This window comes from Mesoplodon mirus (assembly GCF_964341445.2).
Source record: "Mesoplodon mirus genome assembly, chromosome: 2".
Classification (NCBI taxonomy): domain Eukaryota; kingdom Metazoa; phylum Chordata; class Mammalia; order Artiodactyla; family Ziphiidae; genus Mesoplodon; species Mesoplodon mirus.
In genome coordinates, this window is record NC_138977.1 from 228661694 (window position 1) to 228681527 (window position 19834).

The 19834-nt window shown below is 42.3% G+C and overlaps 1 protein-coding gene across 2 annotated transcripts in view; it reads right to left on the reverse strand.

Annotated features, from left to right (window-relative positions):
* The window catches only part of LOC309816975 (uncharacterized protein C10orf143), a 41201-nt gene that overhangs the window by 11355 nt on the left and 10012 nt on the right, over positions 1-19834 (reverse strand). For both annotated transcript variants that reach the window (XM_082644833.1, XM_082644832.1), the window contains exons 2-3: positions 2808-2981; positions 2647-2709 (exon numbers count right to left, since the gene is read on the reverse strand). In XM_082644833.1, the coding sequence (XP_082500959.1) occupies positions 2647-2709; positions 2808-2981 (237 nt within the window). The remainder of the gene's footprint in view (positions 1-2646; positions 2710-2807; positions 2982-19834) is intronic.

Here is a 19834-nt window from a genome sequence, read left to right on the forward strand (position 1 = left end):
CCTGCTCCTGGCCTTGCAGCCTGGATGGTGCACAGCAGCGAGGGCAGCCCGCCCCGGGGTGGGGGGTGGACACCCCAAGTGACATAACACCACGTCCCACCACCACAATTGGGGATGGCTTCACCCCAGTTGTCCGTAACATGAGCAGGGGGACTCAGGGTGAAGAGGAGCTGTTTCTAAATAAGCACTTGTACTAGGAGTTGAACCTGAACAGTGATCACCCTAAGAAGCTGTCAGCAACGACTGAAACAGTCATCCCCGCGACAGTGAGCTGGGACAGACCAAACAGGAGACTCGTGTGCCAGCCTGGAAAATGAGTTTGAGAAGGTCTACAGAAAAAGTCCTTGCATACGTGAGCAACGACTCTTGATAACAATAAGGAAAAGCTTCGCGGGAGAAAGACAACAGGAACTCAGGCAGCGGGCTTAGACAGCCACGTGAGAATTCAGAGCAGAACCCATTGGATCAGCTGATACCCCGCTGAGGTCAGAAATGCACCAGAGAACTGGGATGCAAAGGAGGTTTTCAGGGATAAGCAGCAAACAAGCTGAGAAACACAGGTCTACGTTTCCCGTTAGGGATTCCACACAAACTCCCCAACATAACCTCTGCTTCTCTCTGAGCCAAGGTCGCCATCCTGGGTCAGCTATGGGAACTGTGGGCCAGGACGGGGCGGGCTTGTGTGTGAGGTGGGGGGCACACTTGTGAATGGAGCTGTGTGTTTAATAAAGTCTTCTGAAATTTGGAATTGCTGCCCGTCAGTGATTTACCGTTAAGCACTTCTCCCTGGGATCTTGCACTTCTAAAAATACTATTTGCTTTTTATTTAACACTGAGCCTTTTGATGTTCTAGAATACGAAAATAGTGTCTTATTATTTTAAAAGCTTAAGAGAGAAACTAGCCATATTATTAGAAAAAGAAGATATATGCAGCTATAGTCTGTTCAAATATCAAGAGGTGTGACTTTTCAAATTCACATTTCAATCTTTATTTACATAAGACTTCTAGAAGTAGTGGGTGTAAATATTAAATCACCCAAGCTTGGGTGAAATTTTATTGAGAATAACTACAAATAAAGGGAAACTGATTTTTTAAAGTCACTTTCTGAAATTTAGATGAAAAGAATATCGAGCATTAACGAAAAAATGATATATTTACATATCAATATAGGTTTTCTGTGTGCAGATTCATCTCCTAGGAAACATACAGAGGCAAGCTTGGGGAATTACAAAGGAAGGAAAACCCTAATCAAATAGGTACTGTTGTTCAAACAGAACATTAGCTTAAATGATCCAATCAGGTGCTTGGGCCAAATTTTTTTTTTCTTTAAGCCCTGCGTGCCAGAAGACGACCTCTCAGAGCATGAAGAATCCACATTACATTCCAACTGTTTGCCCAACAGATGGGGGATTTGAAAGATACATTCCATGGAAATGGGATAAGAACAAGGAAGGTCCTGGTTAGTCACCAGCATTAATGCAATCTACCAATAATGGGGTCGTATTATTTACTCGAAAGCCAGGGCATGTTTGGCAGTTAGAGTGAATCACCTGAAATACAGTAAGTTCGAGTTGCTGGATCTTTGATGTCAGGATTACACCACAAAACGCGATATACCCTGCAGAAAGTTCCCGGAAGATAGAGGACAAAAAGTAGAGACGCACACTGGGGCAGGTCTGCCACCAACCTTTGTCTTCATATTTGTCTGATGACGTCACAGAGTCGGAGGTTCGCGTGGGCGATAACTGACACAGTTCTAGGCCTCAGTTTAAAACAGTCATTGCCTCTCACTATAAAACAAGTCGCCTGCAATGCAGCACGTGAAGACTATAGTTTACTGACTCAGTCTTTTGCTTATCAAAAACAGCAATGTGTTTCTCTAAAGATCTTTAGGGGGCAATCCTGAAAATACTCACACAGACACACACACACACACACAGACACTCCTGCTTTCTATGTGGAAATTAAACACAATTCTATCTTACTGCAATATGAAGACTGCAAATTTAAAATTTAAAAAAAAACAAAAAAAAAACCCAAGAATTACAGTGGTTTCAAACCTATTAGCTTGTTTTTAGGACAAGTTCAGAATTAGTAACAAGGGTATCATGATGCTAACACACACTTTACGATTTTCTGCCCAGCACAGGAGACTGAGAATCTGACCCTGGTCACGTTAAGACCTCCCTTTACTTTGAATTAATGGTGTGAATACTGTGTTTCTCCTTCTGAAATCTGTGGTTTGTGTGAAGTTTATGCAAACATGAAAGAAAAGCTTAAAGAGGGAAAAGAGAAAAAACAACGTTGATTCCTATTTGGATAAGTAAATGAGGTTAGGACTTTTCTCTAAGATGTACTCAAATAACCTCTATTTTAACCATATCCAGAGACCTGTTCCCTTCCCTGAACCCTGTGTTTTAGAAAGAATTTAAAATGTATATTCAATTTCTATTTCCAGTCTGAAGCTGGAAACAAATTAGTTTGCAGCCGGGTAGAATGCTAAGAAAAGCTTATCTGCACCTTTTTATTCACATCCCTCATTCCTTAGAAACGTAACCGCTGTTTTTATGAACTTTGTTTTATGGATCTAATATTTAAGGCCAAGTCTATCTTTTATGTCACAGCAAGAAGGTTAATGCACTTACAGACTCCCCCGCAATGCATCTTGGGCAAGGCTGGGCCCAGCTCTTTCCACCATCCTGAGGAACCTATTTAACAAATCACAGCCGCAGGTGAATCAGAACGGTGGTGATTTACACTTTTCATTAGACATTTAAAGGCTGGTTTGGTGGGAGCAGAAACCTACCCCCACGCTTGGTCGCCCCTGGCCGCCGTCTGGCCTCGGTGCAGGGAGGTAGCCTCTGGGCTGGGCATCTGGTGACGCGGACTCCTTGCTGCCCCAGGACGCAGGCATGCGCACCTTCGCCTGGGGGCAGCCCCGCTCCGGCGACGCTGCTTCTAATCTCCTGCATGCCCGTTTCTGCAACAAACAAAATCTCACTTGAGATGGCCTCGTAAAGCACACAACACTCTAATTGAATTTGCTTTCTGAGAACCTCAGCTCAAAGACAGACCCCTGTGGAGCTGGGCAAGTTTATAGGACATTTGAGGAGATGACTTTAAACTTTATCTTTCGGGAATAAACACCATCAATTACACTTAACCTCATTATTTCTAGCATTGTCTGATATTTACTTAGCTTTATGGATTTAAAATAGTCATTTTAAACAATTTTTGCCGAAACTCTTGTAATAAACTATTGTGACTGGTTTATTGATATTGAAAATGTAAAAAACCTATAAATTTTGTTCAAGAAACTAGTTATACGCTTCAATACATTTTGCCTGGTATCAAGGCAAATACTTTCTTAATACAATATGAATAATTCACATGTGGGTAATTCTTTGTCTTCCTGACACTGAAGAGTAAACTAATTTTATTTATTTCAAAAGTTGCACACACAGCCCATAACTGATAACCTTTGGGAAAGTCAGCATGTGGCTTTTGCTTCCCCATGAACTAAAGGTGAATTACAAAAGCAACCCTCCAATGCTAAAGGAAAGCGGTTCACTCTCTAAGTGCGAAGACTGTGTACTTTGCGGGGTAACGATGTTTTCAGGGACGCAGAGCTGAGGGTCAGGAGGTCCACCCCTTGCCAGCGCCAGCATTCCGTCCTGGGTCCCTGGGCCAGCGGGCGGCCCCGCTGGTGGACAGCTCCCACCTGAGTCAGGAAACACCCTAGTACACGGGCAGCCTGCACACCCACTTCGGTCACTGGCAAACCATCGTCATGACTGGTGCCAACTCTGTTCATTATCTGTCCTATTATTTATTTATGGTTCTCTAAATTGACTTTTTTTACTTAATGGATTTATCTACTATATTGATGGAAACCTCCTAGCATGGGTTTAGAGTGCTAGTGTTAGTCTTCCCTGACATGCCTTAAAACAGATACCTGAGGACGAAAATGGAAAACGTTGACACCTGAGCCCCTTAAACCATTGAGAATAATGTCCTGGGGTAAATAAAGTGTGGAATCCAGGTGGCTGAGACAAGGGCAGAGGCAGTCACCCCCCTCCCTACAGTTCCTCCTGAACACCGGGCAATACAGAAAGGTCACAGTCACTTCCGCATTGAGCCACACCCTGGGCACAACCTGAAATCAGAGAACACTGACATCTAAGAATACGGCCAGTGAGAAAGAAAAGCCACCAAACCCCAGTGCGGGGTCCCCCCTACTCCAGCCCACACCCCCAGCGTGGCTCCATGCTGAGCAAGGGCAGAAGCAGAAGCTGTGAGCTGGACGGAGCGGGGACGCCAGTGTGGGTGTGAGTCATCGGCCTCCGGAAAGCCCACCCAGACACGGCAGCCCGGGGGGAGCCTGAGCCCCGGAGCACAGACTCCAGGCAGGACCTCCAAAGTCCACACCGTGGAAACAGATGCCATTTAAAGAGGCTCTCCTCCAAACTTACAGCTCCTGAGAGGGAAACAGGCAAATGAGTTGGGGGAGTGCCCCTTGGGTGCTGGGTGGTGAAAATGAGAAGGAGAAAGAGGGGAAGTTAGGGTCCTGCAAGCAAGGAGGACCATAATACCAGGAGCCTCATACCCTCCCCTGTCCATCACCAAAACAGACAGACAGACAGACACCTGCTACACCTGGACTCAGCCAAATTAACAGAACTGCCATTAGACCAGCAATCTTTACAAAACACCCATTAACATAAAAATCCCTCCTGAAAAACAAGCAGGAATCAAAAGAAGATTGTAATTCAAACAGTCTAAAAACATACTTAAACGCTCAGACAAGCATTTGAAGATACGAAAAACCACCTTGAATTAGAAATGTAAAATGTAAAAACAGAAAGAGACAAAAGCAGGGAGAAACCAAAAGAGACCTGAATGAGTTCAGGAAAGTAATGGAAGGAAAAAGCACAATTATCTCAGAAATGAGGAATAAATTATAAAATGCACTAAGGAGAATAAATTCAAGTGAAAATTAATAAAAGGCACTAAAGAAGGACAGGAGCACAACCAAGAGAAGGAAAAGAACATAAAGAAAAAGAGGGTAGGAAAGGAAGCAGTGGAAATGGAAGACAAAGAAGGAACAGTGTTCATAAATCAGAGTTCCAAAAAGAGGAAAACAAAATAATGGAGCAAAGCTAATGTTTAAAACTGTAACCTAAGAAAACTTCCCCAAAACAAAAAAAATGACTGAATCTTAAAATGAAAAGGCTCACAGGGCACCTGGGAAAATTAACCCAGAATGATCAACACTGAGATATATATCCTAATAAAACTAGGAGATTTCAAAGATAAAGATAAAATCCTCAAGGCCCCTGGGCATGCAGATCAATGAAAGTGCAAAGGAACTGGACTGGCATCAGGTTTTTCAAAACCGACATACAAGTAAGACGACAATGGAGAAACATTCTTTTCAATCTCAATGAAAGAAAATATGAAATAAGAATTTTAAATCCAGCAAGCTGTCCTTCAAATATCAAGATTACAGAAAAAGAGTTTCAACATACATGAATTTAGAGAATACTACACCTATCAGCCCTTCCTGAGGATTCTACGTGAAGGTGAGCTTTATCTCACCAAGTGATGACTGGGAAAATTCCAGCATAAGGATTTTTTGTAAGCATTTGAAAGTATTTAGATGTACAACTAAGACTAAGTTTAAAATAAAGGTGGGATTAGGTCAAAAGACTAATGTGCAAATATTAAATATTCTGACAATCAGAAATAATTCAACTAAAATATGAGAGGGCTTCCCTGGTGGCGCAGTGGTTGAGGGTCCACCTGCCGATGCAGGGGACACGGGTTAGCGCCCCAGTCCAGGAAGATCCCACATGCTGTGGAGTGCTAGGCCCGTGAGCCATGGCCGCTGAGCCTGCGTGTCCGGAGCCTGTGCTCCGCAACGGGAGAGGCCACAACAGTGAGAGGCCCGCGTACTGCAAAAAAAAAAAAAAGAGAGAGATGAAGGGGGAGGGAAAGAGGAAAAATTCTGACTGTGTATAGGCCAATACTGTATAAGTGACAGGAGCATATTAAACGATACTGGGAAAAACTTGATAAGTCAGACAGTAAAGAGTTAAATGATAAAACCGATTACTAAGGACATTAAAATAGGTTTAAATACAAAACTAATCACTAGAAAATACAAATCCTCCTAAATCCAAAATAAAAAATCTCAATAAAAAAGCAAAGAATACAGATTGCATAAAGAAATAGCAAATATAAGAAAACATACATAATTATGGAATATTATGATAGAGTTGCATGCAAATAAATCAGTCACGTCCAATATTAATGAGCTTAACTCACCTATTTTTAAAGAAAGGTTTTAAATTTGGTTCACAAAACAAGACCCAATTATATGCTGTATACAAGAGGCACACCTAAAATAAAATGATTTTGAAAGGCTAAAAATAAAAAGAATGGACAAACATATACCGGCAAATGAAAACAGAAAGAAGGAATAGACCAAGTAGATTTCAAGCCACAAAGCATTAAATACAACAGAGGACATATTTAATGCTAAAAGCCATAGCTCACAGTGAAGACTTAATGCTCATGAACATCTATGCACCAAACAATATAACCACCACCTTTACAAAGCAAAGACTATACAGAGATACAAGGAGACAAAATCATGCTCATCATAGGAGACTTAATACACCATCCTCAGTACAAGGCAGAGCAAGGGTTCCAAAAAGTAAGAAGAAGACAGATGATCTAAGTGGCGTTCTCAACCAAGGTAGATCTTATGGATATTTACTGAACTTCGTACCCTGATAACACAGAATCGCATCCTTCTCAAGAACCCACAGCACATTCACAACAACTGATCATATATTCGGTCACAAAGGAAGCATCAATAATTTCCATGAGGTAGAAATAGTGAAAATGACACTTTCTGATCGCAATGCAATAAATCTATACATTATGAACAGAAACAAAAAACAGAAAGGCACATCCACCTGGATATTTTAAAACCTGATTATTGACTCCCAGATGAAAGAGGAAATACAACCTGAAAGCACAGAATTTAAAAAATAATTACAAGGAAAACACTACCTATCAGAATCTATGCAATGGATTTAAAGCAGTTATCAGAGAAAAATTCATTATACTAACATGTTACCAATAAAAATGAAAGCATAAAATTAATGAATTAATAAAATCTCAGCTCATAAAAACTAGAAAAAGAACAACACAGTAACCCAAAAGAAAACACAAGGAAGGAAATAATGGAGGGAAAAGCTGATGAATGAAGTAGAGGTTTTTCCATCGAAAGATAGTAGATGTAAATCCTGGGGATTTGGGGGTGGGGAGAGGAATTAACAAAACAGACAATCCACTGGCTAACTTAACCAAGAAAAAAAGGGGAGAAAGCACAAATACAGAAAATAAGAAATGACACAAGGGAACTAAAATGAAACACAAGAAATTTTAAAAATCGTAAGAGACTATTTTGCAGATTTGTATGCAAATGAATTTGAAAAGGTAGACAAAATGGATAACTTCCTAAGAAAATTCAGATGACAAAACCTGACCCCATCAGAGATAGGAAACTTAAACAGATGCCTGTGGTAGAAAAAAAACCAGAAAGGGTTATGAGCAAGTACCCCACAAGAAGCACCAGGACCAGCCGGTTCCACAGGGGAATTCCACTAAACTTTCAAAGATCAGATCATTCCAGTGCACTACACAGAAATTATTCCAGAGCACCGAGAAGGAAGGAAACTTTCCAACTCCTTTTATGAAGCCTGTATAACTCTGATAAATCAGATAAACAGAACAAAGAGAGAAAACTGCAGACCAGTATCACTCATGAATTTCAATGCAAAAATATTACATAAAATATTAACAAATAGAATTAAATACCACATTAAGCAATCACATATCATGACCAAGTAGGATATTTTTCTAGAAATGAAAGTTGGGTTCAGTATTAGGAAATCCATTAATATCATTCACTGTATTAATAAAGCTAAGGAAAAATTAATATTATCTCCATAGATGCTGAAAAATCCTTTGACAAAATTAAAACCCATTTATAAAAACTAAAGAAAATAGGAATTGAGTGTTATATTCTTAACATGAAAAAATATACATAGCTTAACCCTAAAGCCAGTATCTTATTTATTGGAAAAAGACTAGCGGCATTTCCACTAAGATCAGGAACAAAGCAAGAATGCCCAGTCTCCACTTCGGTTCACCATTGTCCTCGAGGTATTATGTACCCAATAGTTACAGAATGGCCATCATCAAAAAGTCTACAAATAACAAATGCTGGAGGGGGTGTAGAGAAAAGGAAACCCTTGTACACTGTTGGTGGGAATGTAAATTGGCACAGCCGCTATGGAAAACATTATGAAGGTACCTTAAAAAAATAAGAAGAGAACTACCTATGACCCAGCAATTCCACTCATGGGTATATATCTGGAAAAAATGAAAACTCAAATTCAAAAAGATACACACACCTCAATGTTCACAGCACCACATTTACGATAGCCAAGACACGGAAAGCAACCCAAGTTCCCATCAACAGACGACTGACGTAAGAAGATGTGGTGTATATGCACAATGGAATATTACTCAGCCATAAAAAATATCGAAATATTGCCATTTGTAGGAGCACGGATAGACCTAGAGAATATTATGCTTAGTAAAGTAAGTCAGACAGAGAAAGACAGATACTGTATGACCTCACTTATATGTGGAATCTAAAAAAATATTACAAATGAATCTATATACAAAACAGAAACAGACCCATCAGATATAGAAAACAAATTACCAAGGGGGGGGGGAGTAGGAGTACTGGACTAACAGACACACACTACTGTGCTTAACAACAAGGACTTACTGTAGAGTACAAGATATTATACCCAATATCCTGTAATAACCTACAAAAGAATACAATCTGAAAAAAAAAATTTCACAAGTACACCTGAAATTAACACCTTATTGTAAATCAACTATACTTCAACGAGCAAAAGGAGGGGTAGTACTGGTGATAAACAGATACAGAGACCAATGGGACAGAAGTTCAGAAAGAAACCTGAATGTGTGTGAAAATCTGGCATCTCGAGCCAGTGGGATAAAGATGGACTCTTTAATACATGGTGCTGGGCAGCCATTTGGAAAAAGATAAAATACAATCTGTATCTCAAACCACATACAAAAATAAACCTCAAATGGATTAGGGAGCTAAATGTAAAAAAGAAAAGAAACTATAATTCCTAGAAGAAAATGCGAATAGATGCTTCTCGGTGTAGGGAAAGACCTTCTAACTATGACTCAAAATCCAGAGCAACAAAACAAAAATTGATAAATTTGACTATATAAAAATAAAAATGTCTGCAGGGCAAAACAAAACAAAAGCCTAGACAAAGTAAAGAGATAACTCCAAGTTAGAGGGAAAGATTTGCAGCATACACCACAAGAGAAGAGCTAATAACCCTAATACATGAAACTCTCATAAAAATTGAGGGACAAAGCAGCAGAAACCCAAGAGAAAAATAGGAAAAAAAGACGTGAACAGACAACTGATGAACAAAGTTATAAACATGGCCTCCAAACATGGGAAAAGCTCAAACTCATGTATATTTACAGAATTGAAGATTCAGACAGTATCAAGATCCGCTGTCATCTGTCAGGCTGGCAAAACGTTGAAGGCGCGATGCAGCCTCTGTTGGTGAGGCTGTGGGAAGCAGGCGCATTGCTGATGGGAATGCAAACTCTGCAGGGAAATTCGGCGGTTATGTAACAAAGCCACACGTTTTAACTCAGAAAGACACCTCTAGGAATCTGCCCTCCAGGCACAGCAACAACGGTGTGAAAAGTAAAAACTGCACAGCGTTATTCATGGCAGCACTGGTTAAAGCGCAAGGTATTGGAAACAACCTAGATGGAGAGTGGCTGGACAAACATGGTACTCTCCAGGCAGTGGAGCGCCATGCAGCGGTAAAAAGGAGGAGGGTCCCTGGCTTGCAGTGATTTCCATGATATACGGTGAAGTAAACAGACAAACTGCAAAATAATATCTATAATCTGCTATCCTGCATGTAAGAAAGAAGGGGATATAAGACATTATACACCTCTCTGCTCATCTGTGCAAGAGAAATACTGGGAGGATATATCAGAAGCTGAAGAGAGTGGGTGGGAAAGGGCTGGCCAGAAGGGGGCTGGCACCAGGGATGAGGCGGGAGCCCCACCCTGCTGAGCTTGTTCTTAGGTAGCTCTGAGTCTTAGAACCGTAGTAACACTTCATGTGCCCAAACAATAAGTTTGAAATTTAAATCAAAAAGCATGTCAGGGAGAGGGGACCCAAATGGAACACACACAATAACAAATGAACAGAACTGTATTACAAAAGAATAACATAGCCACTGAAGGACAGAACCATCCTCAGTGAGCCTTGAAAATACTATTCTGACTAGAAACTTAAAAGGCTAATGACAGACAAAAAGAGCCCATTAGAAATTATGGAAATGAAAAGTATAGTTATGGAAAAACTCAGTAGATCACTAAACAGTGAGTCACTGATGAAAAATAACTAATCAACTATGAGACAGAACGAAAAAAATTCCCTGGACCGCAGCACAGAGTCAGAGACACAAAAAACTATGAAAACCAGTGAAGGAGAATGACGGTAGATTGAGAAGATCCAACACACATACATCCTCCAGATTTGGAGGGTTAAAATAAATAAATGCTAGTGAGGCAATATTTGAACTAATGACAGAATTTTTCAGAACCAAGGCATGAAATGAACTAGATTTGAAAATCCAACCAAACGCCACACAGGATTGACAGAAAAAGAACCCATATCCAAACATATCACAATGTAACTGCAGAACTTCAAGGATAAAGAGAAAAGCAAAGAGGCCGCCTCTTTAAAAGTACCTCTTTTAAAGTAAAGAGGCTGTATGCAATTACTGACTCTAGTTAGTAAATCTGTTTCTCGCAGGGTTACCAGTTTTGAAGCTTTATTGGCATACTAGGATTGAATAAATAGGTAAATATATTGTCAATAATGAGAACCAGCTTTCTATTAATGAAGAAAAATTACAAATAAAGAAAGGGAGAAGGCTACAATGAACCCAGGGGTGCTGGATTAGAAATGGAATTATTAGTATGAATGCACAGTTTTTAATACATATCCAGATAGAGATACAGAGATATATATACATATGTATATATATATATATGTAAATACAAATATATATACATTTACACACATATAAAATATGTATTTTATAATGTATACATTATAAATATGTATATAATAAATACATTTCCTAGCTATGTCTGCTGAGGACAATAGCATCCTAGCAGCAAGACTACACATAAGCCCCTAGATACTGGTTTCTAAATATCATTCTCCCATTAAAGGAATCTGGGCTCCGTGGAAAGTGGTTTATTCAGGGATGGAGCAAGGAAAATATAAGCTGAGCCTTAAACATTTTCTGGCACCCAAAATAAGAAAATTGTTTTTTTTTAAAGGACAAGGGCACATCAAAAAAAATTAGCACCAACCTGAAGGAGTTCCTAATGGCCAAAGCTGAAACAGCTCAAGCAATAAAATAAATAACAATAGCAGTGGATTGTAATCCACAGAATAAATACCTGTGAGGCTAACCAAAACAAAAATAATTGAATAATTGGGGGAGAAAGAATAGTTCTTCCTTGCAGATGAATTCTAATTAATAAGTATAAAACGAATAAGGGAAAGACAAAATCATCATTAAGTATATACCACAGTGAAAAATATTTCAGGCAAGATTTACTAACAGATGCTAAATCAGTAGGCAAAGGTTTAAGGAGAAGTAGGATATGGCACAGTCTCAAAGTATCTCCCCCAAGGTATGTATTAATTACAAAGAGAAAACCAGTAACTTTACAGGGGTTGAAACCACCTTCATCCAGAGATAGAATGAAGGTTAATATCACCAGTAATGAGACATCCTGACATCATGGACCCCCCGATGGGATGCACTAAAAAAGTGTAACATCACCTCTGTGATATTTGTGTCTGAAAATGCACGGCCTCAACCTCATGACAGAAAATGCTGGACAACCCAAATTGAGTGACGTTCTTCTGCAAAATAACTGACCAGTGCTCCTTAAAAGTACCAAGGTCGGGACTTCCCTGGTGGCACAGTGGTTAAGAATCCACCTGCCAATGCAGGGGACACGGGTTCAAGCCCTGGTCCGGGAAGATCCCACATGCCGTGGTGCAACTAAGCCCGTGCGCCACAACTGCTGAGGCTGAGCTCTAGAGCCCACGAGCCACAACTACTGAGCCCACGTGCCACAACTACTGAGCCCGCGTGCCACAACCACTGAAGCCCACATGCCTAGAGCCCATGTCCCACAACAAGAGAAGCCACCGCAATGAGAAGCCCATGCACCACAAGGAAGAGTAGCCCCACTCACCGCAACTAGAGAAAGTCCGCGCGCAGCAACGAAGACCCAACACAGCCAAAAATAAATAAATTTACTAAAAAAAAAAAAAAAAAAAGTGCCAAGGTCAGGAAAGAGTGAGGAAGCCTCATAGACTGGAAGAGTCTAAGCAAACACCAGGACTAAGTGCAATGTGGGATCCTGGATTAGATCCAGGAACAGAAAAAGGATGTTAGTGGGAAAACAGGTGAAACTGGAATAAGGTCTGTAGTTTGGTTAGTTGTCCTGCACCAATGTGAACTTCATGGTTTGCTAATTGTACTACGATTATGTACGCTGTTTAGGTGAAGGGTGTTCATGAATTCTCTATATTTGGGTTTCTGTTTTTGTTTTTTTTCCCAACCTTTCTGTAAGTCTAAAACTATCCGGAAATACAATTTTAAAAATGAAGGTAAGAAAGTCTCTCGTACCCACTGTGGCATGTATGCCACACTTCTAGAAATACGGATGCAAGCCAAATTGCCTTCCCACAGCCCGCTAATTCTAATTTTTTCCCTCTTGAGCAACATAAAATAAACAGTGACAGGTGTATAAGATAAAAATCCTTTCCGATGTGTGAAGACAGCTCTCAGGTACTTTGAGGCTATTCTCTCCAGCCAAACTTACCTACTGCCTTTCACTATCCCGTTCTGAGGTTTTCCACAGTCTTCCCATCCTAGACACGCTGCCCTGGAATTCCTAAATCGTCAAGATCCCTCTTAAAACGAACCATGCAAAACACTTGCAATGCCCTGTCGCCACCCACAGAGGAGAGCCGCGTCCCCACCTCCCCGGCTCGACCCTGAGTCTGCTGGGAAGAAACCCCTGCCAGCCGCGCGGTCCCGGCGACCACAGCATCAGGTCCACGCGAGGCCGGCGCCCCCAGCTCCGCGTCTCCTCCACAGGAAGCGCCGTCCCGTTGCTGGTGCCCACTGACCGTCCTTGTTCGTCTTTAAATTCAACTGCAGGCTCTGCTACGTCCCCTTGTTAAGTGTAACTTGATTTCCATGTTGTTTCCTAGTGTATCAAAGTACTGCCAAATACTGCCGTAATCATGCGGATTGCCTTCATGATTGGAAATGACGCCGCCTTCTGTGTCCCACCTGAGCCGACCAAAGTGTTGAAGAAGAGAAGACCAAGGACCTAGATCTCCGTTTACTCAGGATCTGCTCAGTCTTTACACTGCAAAAACAGGCATGACGTGTAAAAGGGGTTTACTGTCAAGCTCCAATAATCTGGGCAGGGCTTCCCTGGCGGTCCGGTTGTTAAGATGCCGCACTTGCGCTGCAGAGGCGCGGGTTCCATCCCTAGTCAGGCAACCAGGACACCGCGTGCTTTGTGGGACGGAGGAGAAAACATCGGGGCAAAGGGACGAAGTGGAGATACTAAACGCGCCCGTGCCACGTTACACACAGGCTGCGACTTTCCCGTCAGTAGCGTCACAGGCTGGTAACTGCGGTATTATTGTCTCCCTCGCTCCTTCCCAACACTGCTTGCCAAGAAGGAAAGCAAAGGGCATGGGTGGGCGACTGCGGCCGCAAGCCACACTTTCTGGATGAAGTCTACACACGCTGGAGCTACACTCTAAACTCTTCCTCTCTGGCGTCTAATAACGTCTGGCACAGTAAGGTCATCAGACCTGGGACCACAGCCGGCGACAAGCTGACACTCCTCGCGGCGCTCAGGTGGCCAGGGCTGGGTCCCCAAATCCCGGAGCAGGGGAAAGGGGGAGCCACCCTGACACTGGGGTGCTTGGCGAGGGCTGTGCTCCTCTAGGGAATGTGGGGATCACCTGCTTGGTGGCCCTCAGCCAGCTGAGTGGATTAAATTATTCATGTTTTCTGCCATTTACTGTGGATTGTTGAAAGCTGGCTGCATAAGATACTGATCCGTATCATTTACTCGGGAAATATTCCAGTTATCGTGGATTGGCCTGGACCAGAGGAAGACGAAGGCTGCAGAGGCATTTAACTCCGGGATGCTTGTGCTGCATGGCTTGCTCTCTTCCACTCCTTACTGGAGAGGCTCTGTCAGCCTTCATAAAGGCAGATGAAGATTCACCACCCAAATAAAAGACTCTTGCTCTGTATAAACAAAATTAAAATCCTGAGTATACACAAAGACCCCATTACTTAATAATTGAAGATCTACCGAACAGCAACCTCGCCAGAGAGGAGTTGAAACAGGAACATGGTTGAGTAAGAGAAGACACTTGATAAGATGCATAAATTAAAACATAAAAGAGGTATCATGTTCCCACAATGATGGGACACACAGCTGGCAGGTCTGGGAAAGACAAGCTTCCCTCCGTGGAGAAGGCAGGTCATGCCTTTGCTGCCGGGAATCTTTCCTTTACTGGAAGCGATGGGGCCCCGGCCAGCTTGGTGAGTGGGGTGAACGGGAGGTGGGGTAAAGGTTTCACGAGCTGGCAGAAACGGAGTGCACAGCCCTGGCTCGTAGAAACCAGACGGGAGCTGTTCTCCTGATGCGCCCGGGCACACACGGGTGAGCCAGAAACAGGGAGCACACAGAGCACCGTCCAGCCCGGCTCTGTCGAGGGCCAGCTCTGCCCTGGACTGAACCCAGACATGCAGCCACCTCTGGAAACCCGTTTCTCGACTCTGTGCTCCAGAAGGATGTGGAGGATAAAGACGCCAACTTCCTGAACCCTGACAGAAACACAGAGTGTACCCTCTTCAGTCAGCACAGCAAGAAAGTGGCACGCTCTTAAAAACCTTAAGTTAAGCATATATAACACATATGCTAATATATGTCAAGCATATTTAAGTTAGAACGCCAGTGTAAATCATTAGAAGTTGGTAATGCAATTAAAGGTAATTCTCTACACACACACACACAATAATCTCAGCTTTCATTTCAAAGGTATTTTAAGGATTTTTATTGACTAATGGAGATTATTCTAAAGATCATTTGTATTATAACTGTGTGATGCTGGTTAACTGAGTTCTAGTTATCAGCAAATTTGCTGAGTGAGTTTTTTATAGGTTACTTTTAACTCTATCATAGTAAAGAAAGTTTACTTTCTTTGGAATAGCTGACGCAGACGTCCATCAGCTCTGATACAGAACCGTTAGTGCTTATGAACAGGATTAGTAAGGCCAACAGACTGTCGTTGAGAAAGAAAGCGTGTTTCCATCAAGCAGAGATTCCCTCTCACTGACACCTGGAAACGACCTTGTGCTCTTGGGGAGGGGTTGCTTTCTGCGGCACAGAGCAAACTATAGAAAACACCAGAAGCTAGGGTCCCTACTCTCAACCCCATGTTGTCAGGGCATCCCAGGACTTCAGCCACGTGGACCATAACATCGAGATGCTGCGCTTCCCTCAGCTGCCCTTTCCAGAAGACTCCTCACCTTACCGTGCACGGGCTTGCATCCACGCCCTGGATCAAGTCTAGCTCAGCAAAGAGAATGCATCACCTCCTGATGAGGAGATGAACGAGGTTAAGCCTCGGGCAGGAGCGAGAGCTGGTTCCCTAGAGGAAGGTAGCGGAGGAGAGTGAAGAAAAACCACTCTTTACTTCCAATTAAAAGACAAATGCACACTCTAGCCCGAGGATTAATTCTGCTTGCAGGGTTTACCAAGGACGCTGTAACACTAAATTGTAGAAATCTGCTCTCCATGGGTGGAGCCTAGAGACCATCCCTGCAATGATAAAAAACTACAGCTTGGGGGCTTCCCTGGTGGCGCAGTGGTTGAGAGTCCGCCTGCCGATGCAGGGGACACGGGTTCGTGCCCCGGTCCGGGAAGATCCCACATGCCGCGGAGCGGCTGGGTCCGTGCGCCGTGGCCGCTGAGCCTGCGCGTCCAGAGCCTGTGCTCCGCAACGGGAGAGGCCACAGCAGTGAGAAGCCCGCGTACCGCAAAAAAACCCCAAAAAACTACAGCTTGGAGTGTTTCTGCATGTGTTCTTTTTGGGGGTTTTTTGGTTTTTTTGGCTGCATTTGGGTCTTCGTTGCTGCGTGTGGGCTTTCTCTAGTTGCGGCGAGTGGGTCATTGTGGTGCGCGGGCTTCTCATTGTTGTGGCTTCTCTTGTTGCAGAGCACGGGCTCTAGGCGCATGGGCTTCAGTAGTTGTGGCACACGGGCTTAGTTGCTCCACGGCAAGTGGGATAGAACCCTGGTCCGGGAAGGGTTCTATCTGCATTGGCAGGCGGATTCTTAACCACTGCGCCACCAGGGAAGTCTGTGCATTTGTTATTTCAATAACAAACAAAAATTCTGCGACGTAGGAAGGATAGGGAATTTTATTTCTATGACGTCCACAAACCTCAGGTAACTTGCCTGGTGATTTGAGATGGCAGAGCTGGGGCTCAGTGTGCATTCATTCTAACTGGGGAGACAAGACTGAAACATACACTAAAGCAACAATAAAAACTTTACAATAATGTACGAAAAATATTTCAAAACTTAATATAAAGCTATAGTAATCAAGACAGTGTGGTAATGGCCCAGGGATACACATAACAGATCAACAGAATGGAATTGAGAGTCCAGAATAAACCCTTCCATTTATGGTCAACTAACTTTTGACAAGAGTGCCGAGACAATTAATAGAGAAAGAAGAGTCTTTATAAGAAATGGTGCTGGTGTAATTCTATATCCATACACAAAAAGAGAAACACAGGGCCCTATCATTTACCACACACAAAGATGAACTCAAAATGGATCAGAGAGCTAAATGTCAGAACTAAAAGTATTAAATTTTTAGAGGAGAACATAGGAGAATATCTCTGTGATCTTTGGTTAGGCAAAGATTTTTTTAGATATGACAGCAAAAGCATGACTCATGAAAGAAACAAATTGATAAATTGGATTTGATCAATATCGAAAACTTTGGGGCTCCAAAAGACACCATTAAGAAAGTAAGAAGACAAGCCACATTCTTGGAGAAACTGTTTACATACCATACACACGTTAAAGGACTTGTCTCCAGAATATATAAAGAAGTCTTTCAACTCCACAAGAAGACAACACAATTTTTTAAATGGGCAAAGGATCTGAATAGTAATTCTGCCAACAAAGATATACATATGGTCAATAAGTACATGAAAAGATGTTCAACATCGTTAGTCATTAGAAAAAGGCAAATCAAAACCGCGATGGGATACCACTTCCCACCCACTTAGAATGGTTATAATCCAAACAAGTGTTGGCAAGGATGTGGAGAAAATGGGACACTCATTTGTTGCTAGTGGGAATTCAAATGGTGCAGCTGCTTTACAAAGCAGTTTGGTGAGTCCTCAAAATGTTAAGCGCAGAGTTAGCTGACAACCCAGCAATTCCACAGCTAGGTACCCACCCAAGAGAGATGAAAACATATGTCCACACAAAAACTCGGTCATGAATGTTCACAGCATCATTACTTATAAAATCCCAAAAGTGCAAACAACCTGAATGTCCATCAACTGAGAAATGGTCAAATAAAATGTGGTATTATCTATACAATGCAATATTATTTAGAAACAAGATGGAATAAAATACTGATATATGCTTCAATATGGATGAACCTTAAAAACATTATTACGCTAAGTGAAAGAAGCCAGTCACAAGAGACCAAATATTGTGTGATTCCATGTATATGAATTGGCCGGAGCGGGCAAATCAAGAGACAGAGATGGGGAGGGGTAGCTGCTAATGGGTACCAGGTTTCTTTGGGGGTGATGAAAACGTTCTGAAATTAGATTATGATGATGTCTACACAACTCTGTACGTACACTAAAACCACGGATCCGTGCACTTTAACAGAGTGGACTTAACGGCATATAAATTTGCAAAATTGTGATTTATAAGAAATATATATATGGTCATTCAGGTGACCAAAATGTATTTTTCAGATATATGTGGTCTTTGTCCATGGTTCCTGGATCACAGCTCCCCAAACCCTTGGAATTTGCCAAGCGACTAGAGCAATGTGAGTGTTCTCTGTCATAATATGTGGTCTCTAGTCCTCAGTTCCTGAAACCACTTCACAGCCATAAAGGTGAAGTGGGTGTCTCCTTATTCATAACAAGCCCCTTTCCACCTCGACTGGGTTTATGCTAATGAAGTGACTTTTGAAAAGCACCTGGGGGTGGGGGGACTTGCTGCCTGAGGAACAAGGTAGAAAACTAGATGGATGGAACTTTCAGTCCCGCCCCCGGATTTCCGGGGAGGGGAGAGGGCACAGAGGCGGTGTTCAATCACGCGTACATAACAAAGCCGCCACAAAACCCAGGAGGAGGGGGTTCGGAGAGCTTCCAGGACGGGGAACCAGACGCTTCCACAACCGGTGCGCCAGGGCCCAAGCTCCAGGAAGACAGAACCTCCTTTGCTCAGGAACTCATCCTATGTGTTTCTCCATCTGGCCGTTGATTCGTATCCTTCACTGTCCTTTTACAATAAACTGGTAATCTAGTGAGTAAACGGGCTTCCTGAGTTCTGTGAGCTGTTTTAGGAAGTTAATTGAACTAAGGAGGGGGCCGTGGGAACCTCTGACTTATAGCCAGTTGGGAACAACCTGAGCTTTCGACGGGCATCTGAAGTGCAGGGCAGCCTTGGGGGACTGAGCCCTTTACCTGTGGGATCTGATGCTGTCCCTGGGTAGTTGTCAGGATTGAGCTGAATCCTTGGACATACTACTGGTATCCAAGAACTGCTGTGGGCAAGCCTCTCCCCCAACACACACATATTGGAACTGGGTCCAGGAACCCATTTAAAATTATACGTAAATAAAGCTATTTTTTTAATGGGCAAAAACCCTGAATAGACAGTCCACCAAGAAAGATATAAATGATTAATAAACACATAAAAAGATCTTCAACGTCGTTCGTCGTTAGGGAAATGCAAATTTATACTGCTGTGAATACCTAACTTCACACCTACGAGGATAACTATAATCAAAACGACAGACACCATGAGGATGTGGACAAACCAGAACACTCACAGGATGCCAGTGGACGTGCAAAATGCTGTTTGGCAGTTTCTAGGAAGTTAAACATAAATTTACCATTGGAACCAGCCATTCCAGTGAGGGACATCTATCTAGCAGAAATGAAAAGTTATGTCCACACAGTGATCTCTATGTGACCCTTCTGAGTTCTCAACACGATGCATAATAGCCAAAAAGGAAAAACAGCCCCAATGTCCATCCGCTGATGAAAAAATAAACAAAATGTGGTATATCTATACAATGGAATATTATTTAGCAATAAAAAACCAATATACTAATATATGCTTCATCATGGATGAACCTCAAAAAACGAGAGTGAAAGAAGTCAGCTGCAAAACCACACACTGTATTATTCTGTTTACATGAAATGTCCAGAAAAAGCAAATCTAGAGAAACAGAAAGTAGATCAGCACTTGACTGGAACTGGGG